At 37.7% G+C, this 22740-nt stretch overlaps 1 protein-coding gene across 1 annotated transcript; it reads left to right on the top strand.

The window, feature by feature from the left end:
- The first annotated feature begins 4041 nt into the window (after positions 1-4041).
- Positions 4042-22120, top strand: LOC133726385 (putative ubiquitin-conjugating enzyme E2 38). The gene is made up of 6 exons (XM_062153917.1): positions 4042-4122; positions 4213-4265; positions 6879-7125; positions 7201-7401; positions 8900-9079; positions 21584-22120. Exons 1-6 carry the CDS (start codon positions 4042-4044, stop codon positions 21821-21823), a joined length of 1002 nt encoding a protein of 333 aa, XP_062009901.1. The 3' UTR covers positions 21824-22120.
- The last annotated feature ends 620 nt before the right edge of the window (positions 22121-22740 follow it).

Here is a 22740-nt window from a genome sequence, read left to right as displayed (position 1 = left end):
ATCCAGGCAGAATTAGATTCTCTGACAAAGAGACAGGTATTTGGTCCGGTAGTGCTAACCCCACCAAGTGTAAAGCCTGTAGGACATAAATGAGTCTTTGTCAGAAAGCGTAATGAGAAGAATGAAGTCTTGAGGTACAAGGCTCGCCTTGTGGCGCAAGGTTTCTCACAACGCCCTGGAATGGACTACGAGGAGACATACTCTCCCGTAATGGATGTGATAACATTCCGCTACTTAGTTAGCTTAGTAATTTCCTAAGGACTGGAAATGCAGCTCATGGATGTGGTTACTACATATCTCTATGGGGATCTAGATTCAGAGATATATATGAAAGTGCCTGATGGCCTTACATTACCCAAGTCAAGTGACTCTAAACCACGGAGTGCATTTGCAATTATGTTGAAACGCTCACTTTACGGAATGAAACAATCCGGGCGGATGTGGTATACCCGTCTGAGTGACTACTTGATTGGGAAGGGATATAAGAACGATGAAGTATGCCCCTGCGTATTCATAAAGAAAACAAGTTCCGGATTTGCAATTGTAGCTGTATATGTCGATGATATGAACATAATATGTACTCTTGATGAAATAAGAGAAACCGCGAGCTACTTGAAATCCGAATCTGAGATGAAGGATCTTGGGAAAACTCGATTCTATCTAGGCCTTGAACTAGAACACCGAGTTTGTGGAATACTAATCCACCAGTCTGCGTATGTCCAAAAGTCAGGTGATATAACATGGACAAAGCGCATCCTGCTAGCACTCCCATGATCGGTCGAAGCTTGGATGCAAGGAAAGATCCATTTCGTCCAAAGGAAGATGACGAAGAGGTGTTGGGAGCTGAAATTCCCTATCTAAGTGCAATAGGCGCATTATTGTACTTAGCCCAATATACTCGACCAGACATTACATTCTCAGTGAACTTGTTAGCTAGATTTAGCTCAGCGCCAACGCAGCGTCACTGGAATGGTATCAAGAACATCTTCGATACCTAAAAGGAACCATTGACTTGAGACTGTTCTTTCCCTACAGAGAGACAAGAGGGACCGCAGATGGAACTGCAATCCCTAAAGGAAATGTTGATGGCGAAAGCGCCACTCCCTACACCGAAACGCCAAATGACGTTTTGGTTGGTTTTGCTGATACTGGGTATCTCTCTGACCCACATAAAGGTCGTTCCCAAACTAGTTATGTATTTACCAATGGGAACACGACGATATCTTGGAGATCAACCAAGAAAACCCATGTAGCTACCTCCTCGAACCACTCAGAGATCATTACTCTACATAAGGCGGTTCGTGAGTGTGTACGGTTAAGAGCTATCATCACACATATTCGAGGGACTAGTGGTTTGAGTTCTACCACTGAAGAGCCGACTTGCATTAATAAAGATAATGCAGCTTGCATCGAACAGATGAAGCTAGGGCATATCAAGGGTGATAATACAAAACACATATCACTAAAGTTTTCTACAATCAGCAACAACAGGCCCTCCTCAAGATTCAAGTGAATCAAGTAAGATCTGAGGAGAATGTGGCAGATTTGTTCACCAAATCATTGCCTAAGGCCATATTTGAGAAACATGTGAAAAGCATAGGAATGCGAAGACTTTCCAAGCTCCCTTGATTAATGTAAGTATCAGGGGGAGGTGTAGACGTCAGGGGGAGGCTAACACACACATGTCATCCTCAAATGTAAAAGGTGAGTTGTGCTCTTTTCCTTCGACCAAGGCGTATTTTTTGTGAGGCAACAACTCATGCACCATTTCGCTTTGACTTGGCACAAGGGGGAGTGTTAAAGGAAAAACATATTGTGTGCCTTCATCAAAGCAACTGACGAAGAGTGAATCAAGGAATCAGTGATTACCATCAATCAGCACAATTACGGATCAATCAGCATTTAGTATCATTAATGTAATCAATATTTCCGTTGTAATTCTATCCCTATATAAAGGGACTATGAAATGAAATGAGTAGACCAATTCCAATTGTCATTTTACTTTAACAGTATCTGTGATTTGATGTCCCTAATTTTTTATGCTTTTTGAATAAATAGGGACTAACCCGAACCCGCCCAGCAACAAGAATAATTTACACTGGGGTCCCGCATGGTCACGCCCCAAATGAAGGAGGCTTGCCACGTAATAAATGAAGGATAAAGGCAACTGTCCAAGCCTAAATGATTATTCGCACATTATCTCATAAATAAATCAACTCTTTTAAATTGAAAACGACGACAAAAATATCAGGTTAATCAATCTTTGGAATAAAAATATAGTTACAAAACTCCATACGGAAGAAATATTCTAAAAACGCTATCCACTCCGCAAGTTGGAAACAAAAAAAGAATGGTTATTTCACGCACCCTTAAAAGGAGCCAACACTCAGCAAAGGTATTATTCTAATCCCTTTGGCCGACTGGCCTCTCTATGCCGGTACTCTCTGTCACCCGCTACGTCCTCTTCCTCAAAGTCTGAGAGAATAATAAGAATAAAACGTTGATGAGCTTAGGTGCTCAATAAGCAATCTTTATCTTAACTAGTTGGATCAAGCATGACTGAAAATAGAACAGGAATGAAACAACAACAACAAACTGCAAAGTACAAAGTATAAATTAATACCTAAAATGCCTTCAAAAAATCTCTAAAAATATAGTGTGACAAGCGAAAACAGCTCGAGGGTTGCTAGACTATGACCACCTTTAACTCAGGTGGTTAGGTCCAATACCCGCACAATATCCTGTGGTCAGGTCCAATATAATCCGCTTAGTCCTAGCGCCAGACACTCTTATCCACATTTACCCCCGTGGTCGAGTCCGTAACCCACACTTAACCATGTGGTTAGGTTTCTTAAAACAACATAGTCAACCCTAAAAAGTACTTCAAAATGAAGAACATGCGTCTTTATTGAGCTGCAAATATCTAACTATAAGTATATATATGTATGGAGTGATTGTGTGTGTCAGTGTGTGTGTGTGTGTGGGCGCACACGCAGGGCCCTCCCACTAAGGGATCCATTTTTTTGGTCATTTTAAGGGATCCCTTGATAGACTCACTTTTCGATCGCATATCCACGTCTCGACCGTTCAGTTTTTAGGTATACATGAGTAGATCACCTCTAAAAAATATTCAGCCAAATTGATAATCGTTAAGACATTCATAATTGCGATTTACAATTATAAACATGAACGTTTCAAGTTGGACAGATTCGGTTCGTCCATTAATTTAATCCAGTTCAATACCTTAACGATCATCAATTTGGCTGAAAATTTGTTGAGGTGATCTACTCATATAGACTTAAAAACTACACGGTCGAGATGTAAATATGTCATTGAAAAGTGGGTCCCATAAGGGGACCCTTAAAATAACAAAAAAAAAATGGATCCCTTAGTGGAAGAGCCCTACGCACACACACACACAAGGCCCTTCTAGTGAGGAACTCAGAGAGAGAGAGAGACAGAGAGAGTTTTATTGAGGTATTTGAATGATAGTTCTAATTCTTGTTCAATAACATTGAATGCTTTAACAATAGTGTCGTAGTGAGATCTCTGATCAGATGTGCTCAAGGTACATGATTACCCAATTAAAAAGTTAGGAGACAAGACCTAGCGCTCTGCTTGGGAGAGAGCGGCCGCCTCCTCTGCGGTCCGTCTCTGAATCTTCCTCCATGAATATGGAGGTCCTGGGAAGCCTGAGTCACGAGGGAGGGACCAAATCTTATTATTTGTGGCAGGGTTTCATGTTTTGCGGCCATCGGAGCTTTGGGGGGTGGAAGCGCCTTTCGAATCTGGTGGTGAAAAGGAATGGCACGGTGGCTGTGGCAACGTGGCGTGGCTGCAAATTAAGCGGGTTTCCGGTCCGATCTTAGTTATACAGGCGCGGGATCCGACTGCAGATCTTGGTTGGATGGAGGCGAGCACGACTGCGTTGGGTGGCAAAGCTTGGACTGAGGACGCGGTGGTGCGTCTAGAGGGAGGTTTGGGTTCGGATCCAGGTTCATTGTTGGGCCTGGATTCTGGATTAGGTCGTGGATTGGCAAGATGGGCTTGGAGACTGGGGTCGGGTCTGGATTTGGGACCCGGGGGGTCAGGTCTGGATCTGGGCTCTTCCTTGGGATCCAGGTCCTGCCTTGATCTGGGCTAGGTCTCTAGGTTTAGGTTGGGCCTTTACTGCTTGGATATGGGTCATTGAGTTGTGGTACTGTTTTTCAGGTGGAAGATTATCCTCTATTTGGCGTATTTTTTACGTGGAAGATGCATGGATGGTCATATCACCAGTTATACGGTTAGAAGATTGCCCTTTTATGGTCGGTCATACTATCGATAACATAGGTGGAAGATTGTTCTTTTTTAGGCTTACGAGATACGAGGAATATGCTTGGTTGGTCGTATCACCGGTTACTTTGATGGAAGATTGGTCTTTTATGGTCGGTCATACCATTAGTAATTCTTTACATAGCCCGGATTACATCTGGTGCGTCTTCAGATGCATTATTGCATCCAGCTATAGCTATGCTAGGTTTTATTTTGACAGGACCCGCCCCAGATTTCACCTTGAAATCCAAAGTGGCCCTGCGGGGCCCACCTTAGAAGAAATTCTACCAAAAATTTGGCGGAACTTCCTCTAAAAGTGGACTACCCAAAACCTGTAGAAAGACATTTTTACACTTCTAAAATAATCCACCCTTAATCTTCTGGAGCCACCCTGCTCCCTAAATCACAACATCTCTCAATTCACAAAACAATTCTGAACTTAAGAATATTAATCACATAGGTTATCAGAGCAATCTAATGCACAGCCGTAAAAGAAAATAGAATACAAGATAAAGAACCGGTACTTCTATAATGCGGAAGCTATGACAGCTATGCCTCAACCCTAAGTACGCTCGACCTCAAGCTAAACTGGCCTGCAAACTCAACATTTGAAACCGAAGGGCCCAGGGGAAAAACATTTGAAAACCGTTAGAGTGAGTGGACGAAAAATAAGTAATTTCGAATGAACAAGTGAAACTTAATGCTTTCCCAAGTTATTCTCTAAAACCTCGCATGCAGTAAAAACCTTAAAAACACTCTTAAACATCATCTTTATTGAAATCTCAATTATGTAATCTCGATCATCTCGAAATCTCTTTAAAATCTCAAATCCCTCAAATACATAATGATATTTCAAACCTCTCGTTAAATTACTCATATCTCAAATCATATCTCAAAATGGACGATGACTAAAGGGGACTGCAGATTAGTCATCTCATGCCACCTGGAGGGGACTGCCGACCAGTGACGCATTGGAGGGGACTGCCGACCAGACGAGGTGGTAATGGTTAGAGGGGACTGCCGACTAACCATAGGTAGTTAGAGGGAACTGCCGACTAACTACCTCATGCTATCTGGAGGGGACTGCCGACCGGAATATTATGGAGGGGACTGCCGACCGGAATATTCTGGAGGGGACTGCCGACCAGAATATTGTCTGGAGGGGACTGCCGACCAGACTTCCCAGGAGGGGACTGCCGACCAGGTAATGCATGCATGCGCTAACTTATTTACCTCCTCAATAAACTGGAATCAACCTCTTTCAAATCATTGCTTCCGGAAAGAAACTCGATATTACTTCAATAAGTCATCAATAATTCACCGAAAGCCTAACTTAAGAATATCCCGATAACTCAAGACTCAATATCTCAATAAATCCTCGAAAGCATAAATCCTTGGTAAATCAATAAATGCTTTCGGAAAGAAATCTCAATATAACTTCAAAGCTGATAAGTGCGGAGCTCAAAACTCAAGAAATCTCGATAATTCCATCGTGCTCTAATATTTGATAAATCATTCGTATTCGTATATCATCATATAAATCGATAATCGAAATCAATAATTCTCATAGTATTTTCTTAATTAATCACTTCCCGAAAATCATTTCCCAACTCAATAACTCATAAATAACTATCTCGAAAATCTACTAAAAGCCCTCGGGAAGGAAATCCACTAATAATCCCGTAACTCATAGAGCATAATAAATCTCAAGAAATCAAGCTCATAAAATCATAAAATCATAAAACTCAATAATTCAAATAATAAATTAAACCTCAATTGGTAAATAATAATAATACTACATGCATAATTAATTTAAAAACAAATGTCCACTCACAGTACTATTTAGGCGACCACGCTACCGGTTTCCTACGTTGGGCAGTAGCTCGGCACGTCGCCCTGTACACAATTATAATTCATGAATAACAATCCGGAAATTAAATACGATTCCCACATCAAATCCTCATAAATCAACATTTCTATTTCTTCTCCAATTTAACCAAAACTTCATCATTTGCACCAATTATTTAATTCAAAGTTTCCTAGGTCGAAACGGAGCCGAAAATAAAAATAACTCTCGTTTACCGTCCAAAAGACTAGTAAACTGGTAAATTTGGGTTCGGGACGTTACATATTTTCAATTTTTTATTGTCGCTTTTTTCATTTTTGATGTAGTTTCTACATCTTTCTTTTGTAATATTTCTTATTATTAATGGAGTTGACATTTTCTTTCAAAAAAAAAAAAAAGGCCCTTCTAGTGAGGGATCCTTTTTGTGGCCATTTTAAGGGATCACTCATTAGACCCACTTTTTGATCACATATACACATCTTAACCATTCAGTTTTTGGATATATGAATAGATCATCTCTGCAAATTTTCAGCGAAATTGATAATCATTAAGGTATTCATAATTGCGATTTACAATTATAAACACGAACGGTTTAGGTTGGACAGATTCGGTTAATCAATGGATGTAATCTAATTCGATACGATCGAAAAGTAGGTCCCACAAGGGATCCCTTAAAATAGCCAAAACATTACATTGATTTTTTATGTAATGTTTGAAGTTGTCTCTCCCTGTGCTATCCCCATTTCCCATTAGAAACGCCACCTATTTTTAGGAATCAGTCCCTTTCTGGCAGGCCTTCCTCTCATTGTGATTTCCTATTTTCAGACACTATATTTGTCCGGGTTTATGAAGCAAGAATGGAACTTCTACGGGCAGTGATTATAGGACCTCCAGGCACTCCGTACCATGATGGTCTTTTTGTCTTTGATTGTCTCTTCCCCACTGACTATCCTAATTCACCACCGGTAAGTATTTTCTGCCGGTGTACTTACATTTATTGTATATATCTACAGAATTGATTTAGCAATTTCTTCTTTCAGATGGTTTTCTACTATTCAGGTGGTCTTCGGCTAAATCCAAATTTGTATGATTGTGGGAAAGTTTGTCTCAGTCTTTTAGGCACGTGGAGCGGTAGACAGAGAGAAAACTGGATACCTGGGGAATCAACAATGCTACTGTTTGAACCCAAAATAACATTTTTTCCCGATAAGGGGGACTCGAAGAAAACTGGGCCAATATCGGTGGCCCAAGCTATTTATTTGCGGCAAGCTCGGAATATATTGTTTAGAGGCTAAATAAAGCCTACTTGAAGACCAAATAATCTTAAGTCAAATCGTGATCTTATCGGTTTACTATTAATAATCAAGATATTTGATAATTAATAGTGGTTTACTTGGCTACGAAGACGGATCATATGGAAGGATCTTTGCATTAAAGATGGCCTCGTGGTTGTATTTGGCTAGGATTCTAATGGACATATTTGGCAAAAGATCAACAAGGAGTCTTGGTTATGCGCATGTCATGGCTTTATCAATTAAGGAAGGTAAATCTCCCTTGATTCTCCTTAGTTGCATGAAGATGCCAGTATACTCACATATTTGCATGCACGGAAGGGGTCATGGACAAGAGCCAGGCAAGGAAGGTTTCCCAAGCAATTAAACATGGCGAACATGCTGTCCTCCTTTACCCATATTCAAGATAGCCCATGCAATTAAGTCCTATGGTGGACCAATTAAGCAAGGAATCAAGGTCTCCCACATACGTGGCAATCAAGGAATTAAGGTGAACTCCTTTGTTGCATGGAAAAAGCCAATACGTGGCTTACATATGAGACATATATAGTGTATGCAATTAAAGACTATTGCATGGAGCTACGTAGTGCTCGCGAAGGTAATATCCAAGAGTCAATCTTTGAGGCAATTACGTTGCCTGGAAGAAGACCGCATCCAAGAGGAAGATTACGTTCAGGATTCCAAGAGGCAATTAATCTTTGCCTATATTCTAGCGGCGACAGAGTTAATGTAGTCAATATACATATCAAAACTATTAAGAGTTAATCTTTTGTGGCCTAAAATATAGTATTACATTCCTATTTTGGAAGTGAATCTACCAGCAGCCTATATATAGAGGCTAAAGACGATACAGAAAGGACCTCTCTCAAATCAATCAATCCTAGCGATTACAAAGCCTCCCCGGAGCAAACCTTCAACCTCGTTGAAACCCGGTGACCGCGCGCCAGTCCCAGTCTCTCCAAGAGCCGACTGTCAGCATCACCAGATCAACCCGGCTACCGTACTTTCAGTCCTAGTCTCCCCAGGAGCCGACTGCTAGCGCAACCGCCACCGTTACTACCAGCGAAGCAAGGGTAACGCCCTCGCAACCCAGCGAAGCAAGGGTAACGCCCTCGCAACCCAGCGAAGCTAAAGTCACGCTTTAGCACAAGCCCCTGCTTTCTCCCAAACTTCCCAGTGATTGCTCTGCTTAGTCTAATACTAAGTATCGATTCGGTGACGCGAAGAGATCACACCCAAAGTCCTTATCCGTAAGGCAAGAAGTCCTTTTCCGGAAGGCTAGAGAAGAACCTTGTGGCGAGGTTGGTGCTCTCCTCGTCCACAGACGCTTGAAAAAGAAGTCAGGTCAAGGGACATCCCCCGACGACTGCACCCCACGGTGCTGGCACGCCTGCGCACACGCTCAAAATAGACAGTTTGCAAGCCAACTGGTTTTTGCGCCAAACAGCTACGAGTTTTGGTCTCTATACAAGCTCTTATACTGAATGCAGACCCTTTTTTCAATGAGCCTGGGTATGAGACAAGGTATACTGGAGTAGAAGGGCAAAAAAAATCCAGGAAGTACAGTGAAGAGGTCTTTATTATGTCTCTGAAGACGATGATGTATACACTAAGGAAGCCACCTAAGGTATGATTACGATAACCATCTTAACATCATCTATATGTTTTTATGGTCATATAAATGTGGTTGGTGGGTTTTTATGCTTGAAAATGTTGAGAAACTAAAATTGGCAGACAGTAAAATTCTCCTTTGGATCTTGTTGGTAAAAAAAAAACTTTAACGGGTATGGGATTCCTGGAATCTTATGGTTTAAGATTTTTGTTGTATCTGGGGCCTATATTATGGTTCCAGTATGCTGGAGAATGCAGTAGAAGGTCGAACTAGAAGGGATTCCTTGGCACGACCTTTAGGCCTATACAAACTTGCAGCTTTGTTTTCTTTTAAACTTGGATTCCAGGCAAAGCCAAGTTTGTATGATAGGAGCTACTGAATTAAAGCCACGTTTGTTCCATTGTCATTTGATATGTGGTAGTGAATGTTCTAATAACTTTAAACATATAGAAAATGTTATATTCTTGGTTTTTGTAAAACCAGTGATGATTACTCATTTACCAAAGCAGGGTATATATAACAGAATTTTACAACTCTATCTCCAACTATAAGCTCAGTTACTCTAAATAAGAGAGCTTTCTTTATGATGATGAATTTCACATAGATTCTCCCATGTTAGAACTGGGGTTTCTTCTCTATATGGCGTATGGGACTGATAATTGCACAAACTACTGTAAGCTTTTATTTGGACTTGCATATAACACAGAATTCATCAAGCACATGCATTTAAAGTTTAATTAAGAACAAGAATTAAAGTTTGTACATTGACTACTATCCGGATCATATTACAATTAGGAAAGTGAATAAATATTGTAATATGTGGAAATCTAATTAAGATGTGAAGTAATATTCACATGAGCATAATATCTGGTAATGTTTGCAGATTAGAGACTAACCATATGCAATTAGGATTCCTCAATGGGTAAGGATCCTTAAGCATTGTCTCCTATAAATAACATGGTCCCTGCCTTCACAATACACACAAGCATTATACTATCCCCATTATAGAGAGTATTGGAGAAAGGCAGAAGATCAAGTTATCGGCTTCGACACAATGGCGTCTTCTTCATCAAGTAAGTATTCCGGAATCATTGGCCTCTGTTTGATATATCTATGTCTGTGTTCTTATGGTGATATGCTATTTCAAAGGATTATTTAACATTTGGTATCAGAGCCCTAGCATGTTTGCCTAGGAACCAACCAAAGTAATTTTTAAGCATGCCAAAAGTTTTTGTCAAGAAACAAAGAAAAAAAAAACAAAAAAAAAAAAAAAGAGGAAAGATTTTTTGTGTTGGGCTTGTAAAGAATTAAATAAATAATCCGGAAGCCCACCATTAACCTTAAACCCGAAATCTCAGCCTTAATCAAGAACAACGGCAAAAGATAGTTTTTTCTCGACCGTTGACAACAAAAGAAGGAGGGGCTGAGGAATTCCTTTCCTCTGAAAGTTTTTCAATTCAAAACCCGATTGTTCCTTGCTTGAATTATGAATGCGATGTCGAATTTTGTCTGCCATAACCTTGATTGCAGGTTGCTGTGCTTAAGGTACGCAAACTAAACTCTAGATTTTAATTTGATAATTTCTGCAAATTTATGGGATTGTGTTTATGTTGTTGGTTATAATGATTCGTTTGTTGTGATTGGATTGATGGGCTGTTTCTTAATTGCTGCTTTAATTATAATCACGGATAGAAGCTTAGGATTGCAGGAACCTTAGAATCCTATGAAATTTTTTTTTCCAACAACTGAAGTTCTTATCCCTTAAAGGATTCGTGCAGATACATATGTTTTTATTCATATGAGCGAAATTTTTTTTTTTTCAAAATCAAGTTTAATTTCCGCTGCAATACAGTTTTTCAAAATCAATTTTATGCTTGTATGAACAAAACAGTGAAACATTCTTGATCCAATTGAGAAGTTTTGATAAAATTTTCAGCCAAAGCAGTTAGTTTTGTTAAGATTTCTCAAAAACTACAGATATAAGGATCAAGGTTGCAGGGATGTACAAAGCTATTAGATGTTCTTCCAAAGAAGGTTCTAAAATTCTTAATAGATGTTGTACATAACTGGCACATTGCAGAAACTTTAAAACACATAAGGAAAGAATAATTTCTTAAGGCCAAAGCTAGGAAGTTATTCATAAAAAATTGATGTTTTAAGACCTCTGGTGGTGTGATAAAGAACATAAGGGTTGGTTGTACTTCTTGCTCAAATGTGTTGTGCAGCTAACAAAAATTGCAGAATGGGGTTGTTATAAAGATTGATTGCTTGTATGATTGTTTTCCATGCTTATGTGTTATTGACGTATGTATGTAAAATCTAAAGAAACATGCATAATTGTTAGGCTAAAATAGGTACTTATGCTAGTTTATTTCTATTTTCAGCCATCAACCCTGCTACCATGAATCTCACCATTGAGACCTTGACTGGAAATAATTTTAAGAAGTGGAAGAATGACCTAGAAATTTATCTAGCACTACTACAAATATAGGCTACAAGGACACCAAGTAAGGACACATAATTCATGTGGAGTCCTTGAAGGTTTATGAGGACACTCACCGTGTGATTGAAATTTTTTAATGGCTCGGGAGTGTTTCAACGACACACAAGCATCATTAATGCTGTGTCTTAGGAAAACCTAAAATTCAATTCAAATAAAAAAACGCGAAGTGCAGTGTGTTTTCCCTCCCCAAATTTCAGCTCCCTCCCCAAATTGGCAAATTTCAGTTCCCTCCCACCCCAATTTTCGATTTCCCTCTTCAATTGAAACCCACCAGAAGAGAGAAGATGTTTCATTCACTCAATTGAACTCGTCTCACCTCACCTCACCTCTTCCTCTTATTCCCAATATCATTTGTTGCTCTCTCTCTCTCTCTCTCTCTCTCACACACACACACACATAATCGCTCAACCCACGGCTTTTAGCACACGCTCAACGATCTTGTTTCTATTCTCTCTCATGTTTTAAAGCTTCAATCTTTCAGCTTGCATGTCGCAGATCTTGAATTTGGGGGTTTTGTTGTGCTTTGAAAGGTATGTTGCTCTGCTGTAAAAGGTCAGAGCTTCACCAAATTTCCGTCAAATTTGGCCACTTAAACAGTAGATCTACTAATAATTTTGGTTCTTTCAGCTTCCTCTAAACTCCAGCAAGAAATTTGAGCAAATCACAAAGGAACAGGTGAAACCTAATCCCACTTGTCTGTGCTTTTAACTTTTCGGTAGTAAAACATAGTAAGAAAAGAATCAATATTCTGTATCTGCCAGTAGAGCTATTGGTACCTTAACTGTTTGGGATTGGGAATTTGCAATCTCTAAGGCCATGACTATTGGCACTTACGTTTCCACATATAATATTATGATGTTATATCTACTATATTTTCTTTAGTTATAATTATCACATTGAATTCTTGGTATTTCATGCTCGTAGGTAAATAATTAAGCTGCATAGTCTCTGAATGAGATTCTCTTTTGTCTAATATGTGAAATTGTAAAAGAGTTTTTTTTTTTTTTTTAGTCTTATATTTGTAATGTGGAGCTCTGAAATGGGCTTGTCTTAATTGTTGATGATTAATTAGTTTGAAGTTTCAAGCTGTCTCTGAGCAATTGATGGGTCCTGCTTTCTTTTTTGTTATTGAAACTATATTGTTTATGCTGGTTCTAGAACCTCATTGAAGTTGAATGATAGAGATGGACCAAAATTGAGTCCTGTTCTCCTCTATATCAGATAAAGTATTTGAAGTATTTTGAATGTCAAAGCTAATTTTGAACTTTCGTTTCAGGGATGGACTCTTTTACAAGATACTAATTGCTTGAACTCATTGGATTGCCTATGAACAAGCCTTCTAAGCATACCATGTTTTAGCTGAGATGGTCATGGGTTCCCTATACTGCAGGAAATTGGATTGCAAGAGTAAGTCTTTTTTTTCGACAAGATTCTATCATGGAGTTTTTCTCAATGACTCTGTCCTGGTTTGTTTCCGTGGTTTTTAAGTTAGTTTTCATTGTACATGTACTTGTGATGAATGGTAGCCGCTTTTGGAATTTGATCGAACACAGTCAATCAGTTCTACAATTTACATTCACTTTCATGGTTTGTTGATGAGTCTGATTAACTAGGTGAGCTGAAAAACTAATGAGTCTGATTCCTTTTTTCAATTGTATACTCCTTGCCAATTGCTTCTAATGCTGCTAGTGATCTTCTAGTACTTCACTTTCTCACAAGACTTAGGGGAATGGCAAAAGATTCCACCCAAATATAGCTACCATGCTTGGTTGAAGTGTCTTCTAATGCTTCTTTCTTGATGTTGACTAGTAGCTCAAGACACCAACTAAGTGTATCAATTATATTATTGACAGGAGACAACTTCTATGGTTAATTTTGCCCCAAATTGAGGGTTTTTAATTGGGTGACTTGATTTACAGATTCTTGCGCGAAAGGCAACAAATCGGTATTCTTGGAAAGGATTTGGGGCAATCTCTAATGCTATATAGGAGCTTAAGGTATTGCTTTTTTACTGTTTATGAAGATTCAGATCTGATCTTTTACCTTTTTTTTTTTTTTTTTCATTTATTAAAAAAATTGTTTGGGAAATGCGAAGGTTTGATCCATATCTTGATAACATTATTTCTGTTTTCTTTCTAGCAATGTGGAAGCTACTGTGTTCTGCAAAGATAGCTATAGAGAAAAGGCAAGCTCAAGGATGTAATGAAACCTATATACAAGGATTACTATTGTCAGCAACTTAGCTTGGAGGTTGAGGCCTCTCATGAGTTCCTTGCTGAACTCTAACCAGGTTGATACAGGTGGGCAAATGTCTGACAGCATTTTCATTGCTCATAGAAGAGCAAAAGGTGGGTTAAGAGTATGCATGGAAAGTTTTATGCTTTTTGTTGTGGATGGGTTATCACGCTACCCACTCTTTGGTTCTTAGCTATTAGTTGCATCTTTATTCTAATTCTGTCTTGTCATATATTTGTCTTTCAGGTATTACAAGACCACAGTGATGAAGTCTGGTTTGTTCAATTTCACACAATGAGAAATTCTTTGCTAGATCATCAAGTGATAAATCAGCTATTATATTGGAGGTAACATTAATACTATGGGGAGCTATCTTTAATCTATTGTCTACTGCCCTTTTCTTCTTATCCATTCATTACTTAGTCGATTAAATTTGATTTCTATTCCATCCCAAACAAAATGGATCTATGTCAATGTATAGATGAGTGCATCTCTGTTAGTGTGTAGATGATCTCTATTAAAAATTGATTTATATTTCTTTCAATTAATTCTTCAAGTCTACTTTTTGCATTCCAATCCTATGTTGGCGTTCCATCTTTGTTTGACCATTGCTATTCTCTTATGTTATTTCTTGATCAGATATCATAATTTTCTTGCTATGATTGTTTGAAAGTTCCAGTATAACTTCTTTTCAGCATCATGAGAATTCTATGTGCATCCTGGTTAACCGTTGGGATTATTTTGCCTATTGTTATATTGTTAGAATATAAAACAATTCTTATTTAAAATAGTTGTGGTTTTAAGTTTCAACTCTAACCCATGTATGTTTCTGCAGGTATAACTTTTGCTCTACTTACGTATGTCACTCCAATGTAGTGTTAGTTTCTCGTCTAATTTCCAAAAGAAACTCAGGTTTTCACTTCATTTGCTCTTAATAGTATGTTCTAAGCTCTGGCTTGCTAGATATCTACTTGCGCTCTAATTATATTTGTAAACATTTGTTCTACTTATAGGAGAGCAAAGAGCGGCTTGATACCCACTATTTGGTTGTTTGCTACAGCTTGTTTCTCTATATCGAAGGTACATATATAGAATATGAATCCATCTCTTTAGTATGAAATGTATGAAATATACTCTTAATAAACTTCTTGACATTATGGCATTAGTTTTCCTTAAATAAATAATGTTTTATTAGGTCCATCATGTCATTATATAGGTTTACAGTTTAGGGTTTACGAGAAAAATAAAAACCACAGGAGAAAAAGAAAAGAAAAGGTTTTGCTCATTGCAGGTTATAATTCTCAAAGACTTTAAAGTGCTAATTATGTATCAGGTCTATACAGAAGAGGTACTGGCTAATGCAGCAAGGACTTTAAAGTACTAATTATGTATCAGGTCTATTTAGAAGAGGTATTGGCTAATGCAGTCATGCATCTTCTTTTGGAATTTGAGCTCCTTGAACTAGTCACGCTTCAGGTAACTATATCTTTGTTTTTATGTTTGTTTCATTGATGCTGGTTTCTTGATTGTCTTGCTCTTTTGATTTTTTGTTTTGTTTTCTGCTCTATTGTTGTTTCAGAGATAAATCAATTCCTCCCTGTAACACTACATTACTCATCATCCAAGGTAAACCATTCCTCCCTAGTTCTGTCATTATAATCTACAGTTGATGAGAAATTTAACATTATAACTTGTTGTTAATTCTGCTTTCCCAATTCTTTATCTAAAGAAGTAACTGTTGTTTACTTATGTGTTCCCAATTCTTAATCATAAGGAATAACTTGAGGATTCTTGTGTTCTTTGATAATATTATACGGTTGCTAGGTACATGAACACATTCTAGCAGTTATCTAATTGTATGTTTTCTGGATTGTTTATTTAGGATATTATTTGGCAAGGACAAATCAGTGGAGTTAATGCAGTGCAGCATTTATTCATGGTTGATATCCAATCAAAACATTAGTAGAGTATTCATTAAGTTATTTTTTCAAGTTCATTATTTAGTCAAATCAGACTTATTTTGTATGTATATTAATGTATTTTGGTGAGTAATATAGTCTTTTTGTTGGTTTTAAGATTCTTTGATATATTTTTTTTGTTTACTTTTCAACTTTTAAGGACACGGTTTATGTGTCCTTATAAGCAATGGATGACATTTCCATTTTGTTTTGAGGACACAAGAAATGTGTCCTAGTAGAGAAAAGAGGACACATTTCTATTGATATGTGAAAACATTTTATGTGTCCTCTAATGGATACAAGAACACTTATTCTGCACTTTTGATGACTCTGTTTAAGTGTCTTAGTAGGGAAAAGAGGACACATTTCTATTGATATGAGAACTCATTTTTTGTGTCCTCTAATAGATTTTAGGACACTTATTTTTCACTTTTGAGGACACAATTTATGTGTCCTAGAAAGGAAAAGAGGACACTATTTCGGTGTCCTTGTAAATGACTTACAATGACTCCCGGATAGAGAACTCTTTTTTAAAGAGTCCTTGTATGTATTTAAGGACACGGTTTCAATGTCCTTAAGTCATGTTTTTGTAGTAGTGTAGGTGTGTGGGATTTAGACTTAGCTCTCAGAGAACCCAGACCAGTTATTGTGACCACCAGTACTAGAGCTGAAAAAGACAAAGCAGAAAAATGGGACAGAGATAATAGATTGAGCTTAAAAATTATGCAGAAAGCTATGACAGAAACAACAAGGGGAGGGATTCCAGTGTGTAATACAGCTACAGAATATCTTGAGGCTATAGAGGAGAAATATAAAGAGAGTGATAAAGCCAAAACAGCAAACCATTTGAATTCTCTAATGACCTTGAAATTTGATGGAGTTAGTAGTGTTAGGGAGCACTGCTTGAAGATGATAGATGTAGCCAACAAACTGAAAGCATTAGAGTCCCCTATAGCTGATCCTATGCTAGTACACATGATTCTGATGTCTCTGCCTCCTCAGTATAGTCAACTTATCACAACCTACAACACTCAGAGGGAAAAATGGAGTATAAATGAGTTGATTTCGATTTGTGCGCAAGAAGAGAGTAGGATCAAGAAAGAAAAGGGAAAAGGTGTGGCTACTGTAAACCCTGTGAATAAAGAGGAAACCAAAACTGTTCACCAAAAGAAGTCTTCTAATTCATCAAAGAAATTCCATAAGGGCTCTACTTCCGCTGGAGGATCTCACTCACTGAAAGTAAATAAGAATCCAACAGTCTTCAAGTGCTATTTTTGTGATAAGGTAGGGCATCTGAAAAGGAACTGTCACAAGTATAAGGGATGGTTGTCTAAAAAAGGTAATAAAATCTGTTTTGCTTGTTTTGAGTCTAACTTAGTTAATGTTCCATTAGATTCTTGGTGGATAGATTCAGGGTCCCCTATTCACATAGCTAATTATTTGCAGGGATTCATAAGAAGGAGGGCACCAAGTAGGGCTGAAAAGAACCTGTTCGTAGGCAATGGGATGAGAGTCGCAGTAGAAGCCATAGGAGATGTCAGACTTAGATTAGGACCTGATTTTGTTTTAGAATTAAACAATGTTTTTTATGTACCTTCCATGAGAAGGAATTTGATTTCTTGTTCACAACTTGTTGAAGCTGATTTCAGCTATTTCGTTAATAAAATTGAGTGGATTTTGTTTTACAACAATGCTCCTGTTGGTAAAGCTTTTATTGTGCATGGTTTATGGCAATTGACTTGTTCTTATGTCTCTGAAACTTTTCTTGTTGAAAACTCAGGAGTTAAAAGGAATTTTGTGAATGAAAAATCTTCAAACCTTTGGCATAAAAGACTTGGTCACATATCTAAAGAAAGAATTCAGAAGTTAGTCAAAGAAAACATTTTGCCTGATCTAAATTTTGCAGATTTAAATGTGTGTGTAGACTGCATTAAGGGAAAACTAACAAATAGCAGTAAGAAGGGTTCAACTAAAAGTCAGAATTTGTTAGAAATAATACACACAGACATCTCAGGGCCGTACTCCCCCCAAACCATATGTCGAAACCAGTATTTTATAACCTTTATAGATGATTTTTCTAGGTTTTGTTATGTCTACCTAATTTCGGAAAAGAGTCAAGCACTTGAAGTATTTAAAATTTTTAAGAATGAGGTTGAGAATCAGTTGGAAAAGAAAATAAAGATAGTGAGATCCGATAGAGGAGGTGAGTACTATGGAAAATACGATGAAACAGGACAACATAAGGGACCTTTTGCACTTTATTTAGAAGAGTGTGGCATCGTAGCTCAATATACAACACCAGGGACACCACAGCAAAACGGGGTAGCAGAGAGAAGAAATAGAACACTAGTAAACATGGTGAGGAGTATGATGTGCACTACAGGGTTGCCGAGATTTTTATGGGGAGATGCTTTAAAAACAGCAAATTATATTCTGAATAGAGTCCCTAGTAAAGCTGTAGATAAAACTCCTTTTGAGTTATGGACAGGGAGAAAGCCTAGTTTAATGCATTTGCATGTCTGGGGGTGTAAAGCTGAAGCAAAACCGTATGATCCTCAGTTGAAAAAGCTAGATTCTAGAACTGTCAGTGGCTACTTTATAGGATATCCAGACAAATCAAAAGGTTTTAGATTTTATTGTCCTAACTACCATCTTAGAATAATAGAAACGAGGAATGCAAAATTTATTGAAGACACTGAAGCTACACAGAGAGAAGATATGAGTGATTTTCTTTTGGAAGAAGAGGAAGCTGTTGCTAGAACCTTATCAGAAAACAATCAGCAAAATTTTGTGTTGCCTGCACCTTTCCCTATTACAACAAGAATTGATAACTTTGAAGAGATCCCTGAACATGCTGAAAATCCACCTCAAGTTCAGATACCAGAACCAGTAATTGCACCGAATCCTCCACCAAATCAGCAACCTCCAGAGCATCCTCAACCACCTATTCAGCCACAAATGCCAATTCAACCCTTGAGACAATCGCAGAGAGTTAGGAGACCAGCAATCTCAAGTGATTATGTCCTTTACCTTCAAGAAAAAGATTTTGACATAGGAGAGGAAGATGATCCACTAAGTTTTAAGCAAGCTGTTGAAAGTGTGCATGCCAAGAAGTGGCAGGAAGCAATGGAAGCAGAGTTACAGTCAATGTATGAGAATGAAGTATGGGAATTAGTTGAGCCTCCTCCTGGTATCAAAACAATAGGCTGCAAGTGGGTATATAAAACAAAGAAAAATTCAGATGGGAGCATAGAAAGACATAAAGCCAGACTTGTAGCTAAGGGGTTTACGCAGAGAGAGGGAATAGATTATAATGAGACCTTCTCACCTGTTTCAACTAAAGACTCTTTCAGAATAATTATGGCCTTAGTTGCACATTTTAACATGGAACTGCATCAGATGGATGTTAAAACTGCTTTCCTGAATGGTGAATTGTATGAAGATATTTATATGAGGCAGCCTGAGGGTTTTATTGGTGAAGGCAGTGAGCACTTAGTGTGTAAACTTAATAAATCTATCTATGGTTTAAAGCAAGCGTCTAGACAGTGGTATCTCAAGTTCGATTCAGTAATGGTGTCACATGGTTTTGTCGAAAATCCACTAGATGAGTGTGTATACTTGAAAATTAGTGGGAGCAAGTTTATTTTCTTGGTTCTATATGTCGATGACATTCTTCTTGCCAGCAGTGACTTATCTCTTTTACATCAAACAAAAGACTTTTTATCTAGAAACTTTGAGATGAAGGATTTAGGTGAAGCCTCCTATGTACTTGGTATCGAAATCTGCAGAGATAGAAAGAAGGGTCTTTTAGGTTTGTCTCAGAAAAATTACATAGACAAAGTTCTTAAAAGATTTAAAATGGATAAGTGTGCTCCAGGGGATCCTCCTATGACTAAGGGTGATTTGCTGCATAAAGATCAGTGTCCCAGGAATAATTTAGAACAAGAATCCATGAAAGATAAACCCTATGCCTCACTTGTTGGGAGCCTGATGTATGCTCAGGTTTGTACTAGGCCTGATATTGCTTATTCTGTTGGAATGTTGGGTAGATTTCAAACAAACCCAGGTCATGCACATTGGGTGGCTGGAAAGAAAGTCTTAAGATACTTGCAGGGCACTAGAGACCATCTTTTAGTGTATAAAAGAATTGAAAATCAAGAACTGGAAGTGATAGGATATTCAGATGCTGACTATATAGGGAAAAATAAGTCCAAAACTCAGAAAAAGTCCACATCTGGTTTTGTGTTTATGCTTGCAGGTGGCGCAATTTCTTGGAAATCTGTAAAACAGACTTGTGTGACTACATCTACGATGCATGCTGAGTTCATTGCATTATATGAAGCCACTATACATGCTGTGTGGCTTAGAAACTTTATCAAAGCCATTAGAGTAATGGATTCCATTCACAGACCCTTGCAGATTTATTGTGATAATAGTGCAGCAGTGTTCTTTTCAAAGAACAATAAGAGATCCTCAAAAACTAAGTTTGTAGATCCTAAGCATCTTCTGGTTCGAGAGAAAGTGAAGCATGATGAAATTATAGTTGATCATATTAGTGGAGATAACATGTTAGCAGACCCTTTTACAAAACCCTTAGCAATTGGGGTTTTTAAGGAACATGTTATGAATATGGGATTGATTCAGTCATTTGACATGGCTTGAATCAGTGGGAGCTTGAGAGAAGCTCAGTTTTGTAATTTTTCTTTTGGTTTCTGTTTGTAACCTCTTGAATGCCATAATAGACAATATTTCCAGATTTATTAAAGTCAATATACATGAATTAATGTCTCAGATTCTTATGTTTTATGATTGCTGCAGCATATGATTGTTTGATAAGTATGTACATGTACTAGTTTTTCGGATGTTTGATAAATGCATCCATGATATTAGATCTATTTGGCTGTTTGATATGTTTTGACAGTTGCAGAAGACCTTGGTTCTCTTTATGAGAAATAGCAGACTTCTCACGAAGTATAAAGAATGATTCTGCAAGTGCAGAATAAAGGAGGACCTTATGTGGAAATTCAGGTACTTTCATTCACAATGCAATATTCCACATGATTGTATTATGCTGTTGGTGGTTTATGTGATTACAACTCTGTTTCTAGTGATTATAGAAAACTGGCATTGCTGATTTAGATGCAAGTTTTTCTTTAATTCTGCTACAGTGATTGTGATCATATTAACCTTGAAATTAGATTGTAGAAATGTACAATATCAGTGATCACAAAACAGGTTCTTGTCATTGCAGTTGCTTGATGAACCAATATGAAAGTCCAAGTGGGAGAATGTAAGCTTTTATTTGGACTTGCATATAACACAGAATTCATCAAGCACATGCATTTAAAGTTTAATTAAGAACAAGAATTAAAGTTTGTACATTGACTACTATCCGGATCATATTACAATTAGGAAAGTGAATAAATATTGTAATATGTGGAAATCTAATTAAGATGTGAAGTAATATTCACATGAGCATAATATCTGGTAATGTTTGCAGATTAGAGACTAACCATATGCAATTAGGATTCCTCAATGGGTAAGGATCCTTAAGCATTGTCTCCTATAAATAACATGGTCCCTGCCTTCACAATACACACAAGCATTATACTATCCCCATTATAGAGAGTATTGGAGAAAGGTAGAAGATCAAGTTATCGGCTTCGACACAATGGCGTCTTCTTCATCAAGTAAGTATTCCGGAATCATTGGCCTCTGTTTGATATATCTATGTTTGTGTTCTTATGGTGATATGTTATTTCAAAGGATTATTTAACAACTACTACTACTACTAATGTCCAAAGCATATGTCTGTGCTTGCAGTATTTTGAGGACTTTGTCTTGGGTCATTTTCGCAATCGTGCACATAATATTCTGGCAGCATGTAAGGCATATTCTGAGGGTACATTGGTTGGGTCTTCTATTGGAGATGCAGTGCAGAATGGAGTTGAAAGTGGCTCAAGTGAATTTAAGTCATCTGTTGCTAGGATGATGAATATGCTTGTTACATATTTCACCAGAAATGGATCAACAGACTGTGAGCAGTTTCGAGGTGCAGCCTAAAACACACATCTGACTAGCTGACTTGATGGGATTGTTAAGGTAAATAAGAGAATTAAAGATGCATTAGCATATGCTGGAATCGATTTGAATTTCTAGGACCTGACCTCATGGTTTTCTCGGTGTTCTGCTGTAAACTGCTATTATGGAATTGGGTAGCTGGATTTCTTTCATTTCTTCTTGGGATTCCATGTCAATGTAATATAGTAGGATGACGTGGATAAATGATTTTCAGCTAAACTTGGCTGATTGCTGCATTGCTCTATCAATTTTTATGTGGCTACATTTCAGCTTGGTACTTGTATAAGGAGTTCGAAGAAGCTTTTACGAGAGGAAAAGTATAGACTGTAGTTCAAGGTCCCATAAGAACATGGATAGGCCAACTCTATAAATGGCGATGGCCAGTCGTGTGGTCAGTCTAATAATGTGTAAATAGCAATTACATGTTTTGGGTGCTGTCATGATTTCCTTTTTTTTGAAAGGGTAGAAATAGATTATGAAAAAATCAAAAACTAAAAGAGAAGTGAAAAGAAAATTTGGAGGTCTTAATAGACTCACCCTTGTAAAAAAGTGAAGAAGTGCGAGAAGTGAAAACCTACAAAAAAACGAAGATAAAAAAAGACTTTGATTAAAGCATGCACTATAGTAGTTATAGTGCTGTAGTAGTTGATACAGATATCTTGGGTGAAATATATATGTCAAAATTGAAGTACACGAGAAATTTTATCCACTTGGGTTGCAGCTGCCGGAGGCCAGCGATTTCGGGGAGAAGAGAGCCAAACTAAAAAGAAGAGGTTTGCAGCAAATTAACTACGAGCTTTAGCATATGATTATGATATGTAACTTAAAAAGCATCTCCAAGAAAAATCCAAGTTGACACTTCTAATTCTAATGGTCAACTTGAATTACATATTGAGCCA

The sequence above is a fragment of the Rosa rugosa genome, chromosome 1 (assembly GCF_958449725.1).
Source record: "Rosa rugosa chromosome 1, drRosRugo1.1, whole genome shotgun sequence".
Lineage (NCBI taxonomy): Eukaryota > Viridiplantae > Streptophyta > Magnoliopsida > Rosales > Rosaceae > Rosa > Rosa rugosa.
This window is presented reverse-complemented; position numbering and strand designations above follow the sequence as displayed.

Coding starts and splice junctions, on each gene's coding strand:
- LOC133726385 (XM_062153917.1), top strand. CDS start 4,042: ATGGGCTTGGAGACTGGGGTCGGGTCTGGATTTGGGACCCGGGGGGTC. Junction 4,266..6,878: donor ACGTGGAAGATGCATGGATG/GTCATATCACCA, acceptor TAATGTTTGAAG/TTGTCTCTCCCTGTGCTATC. Junction 7,126..7,200: donor ACTATCCTAATTCACCACCG/GTAAGTATTTTC, acceptor TTCTTCTTTCAG/ATGGTTTTCTACTATTCAGG.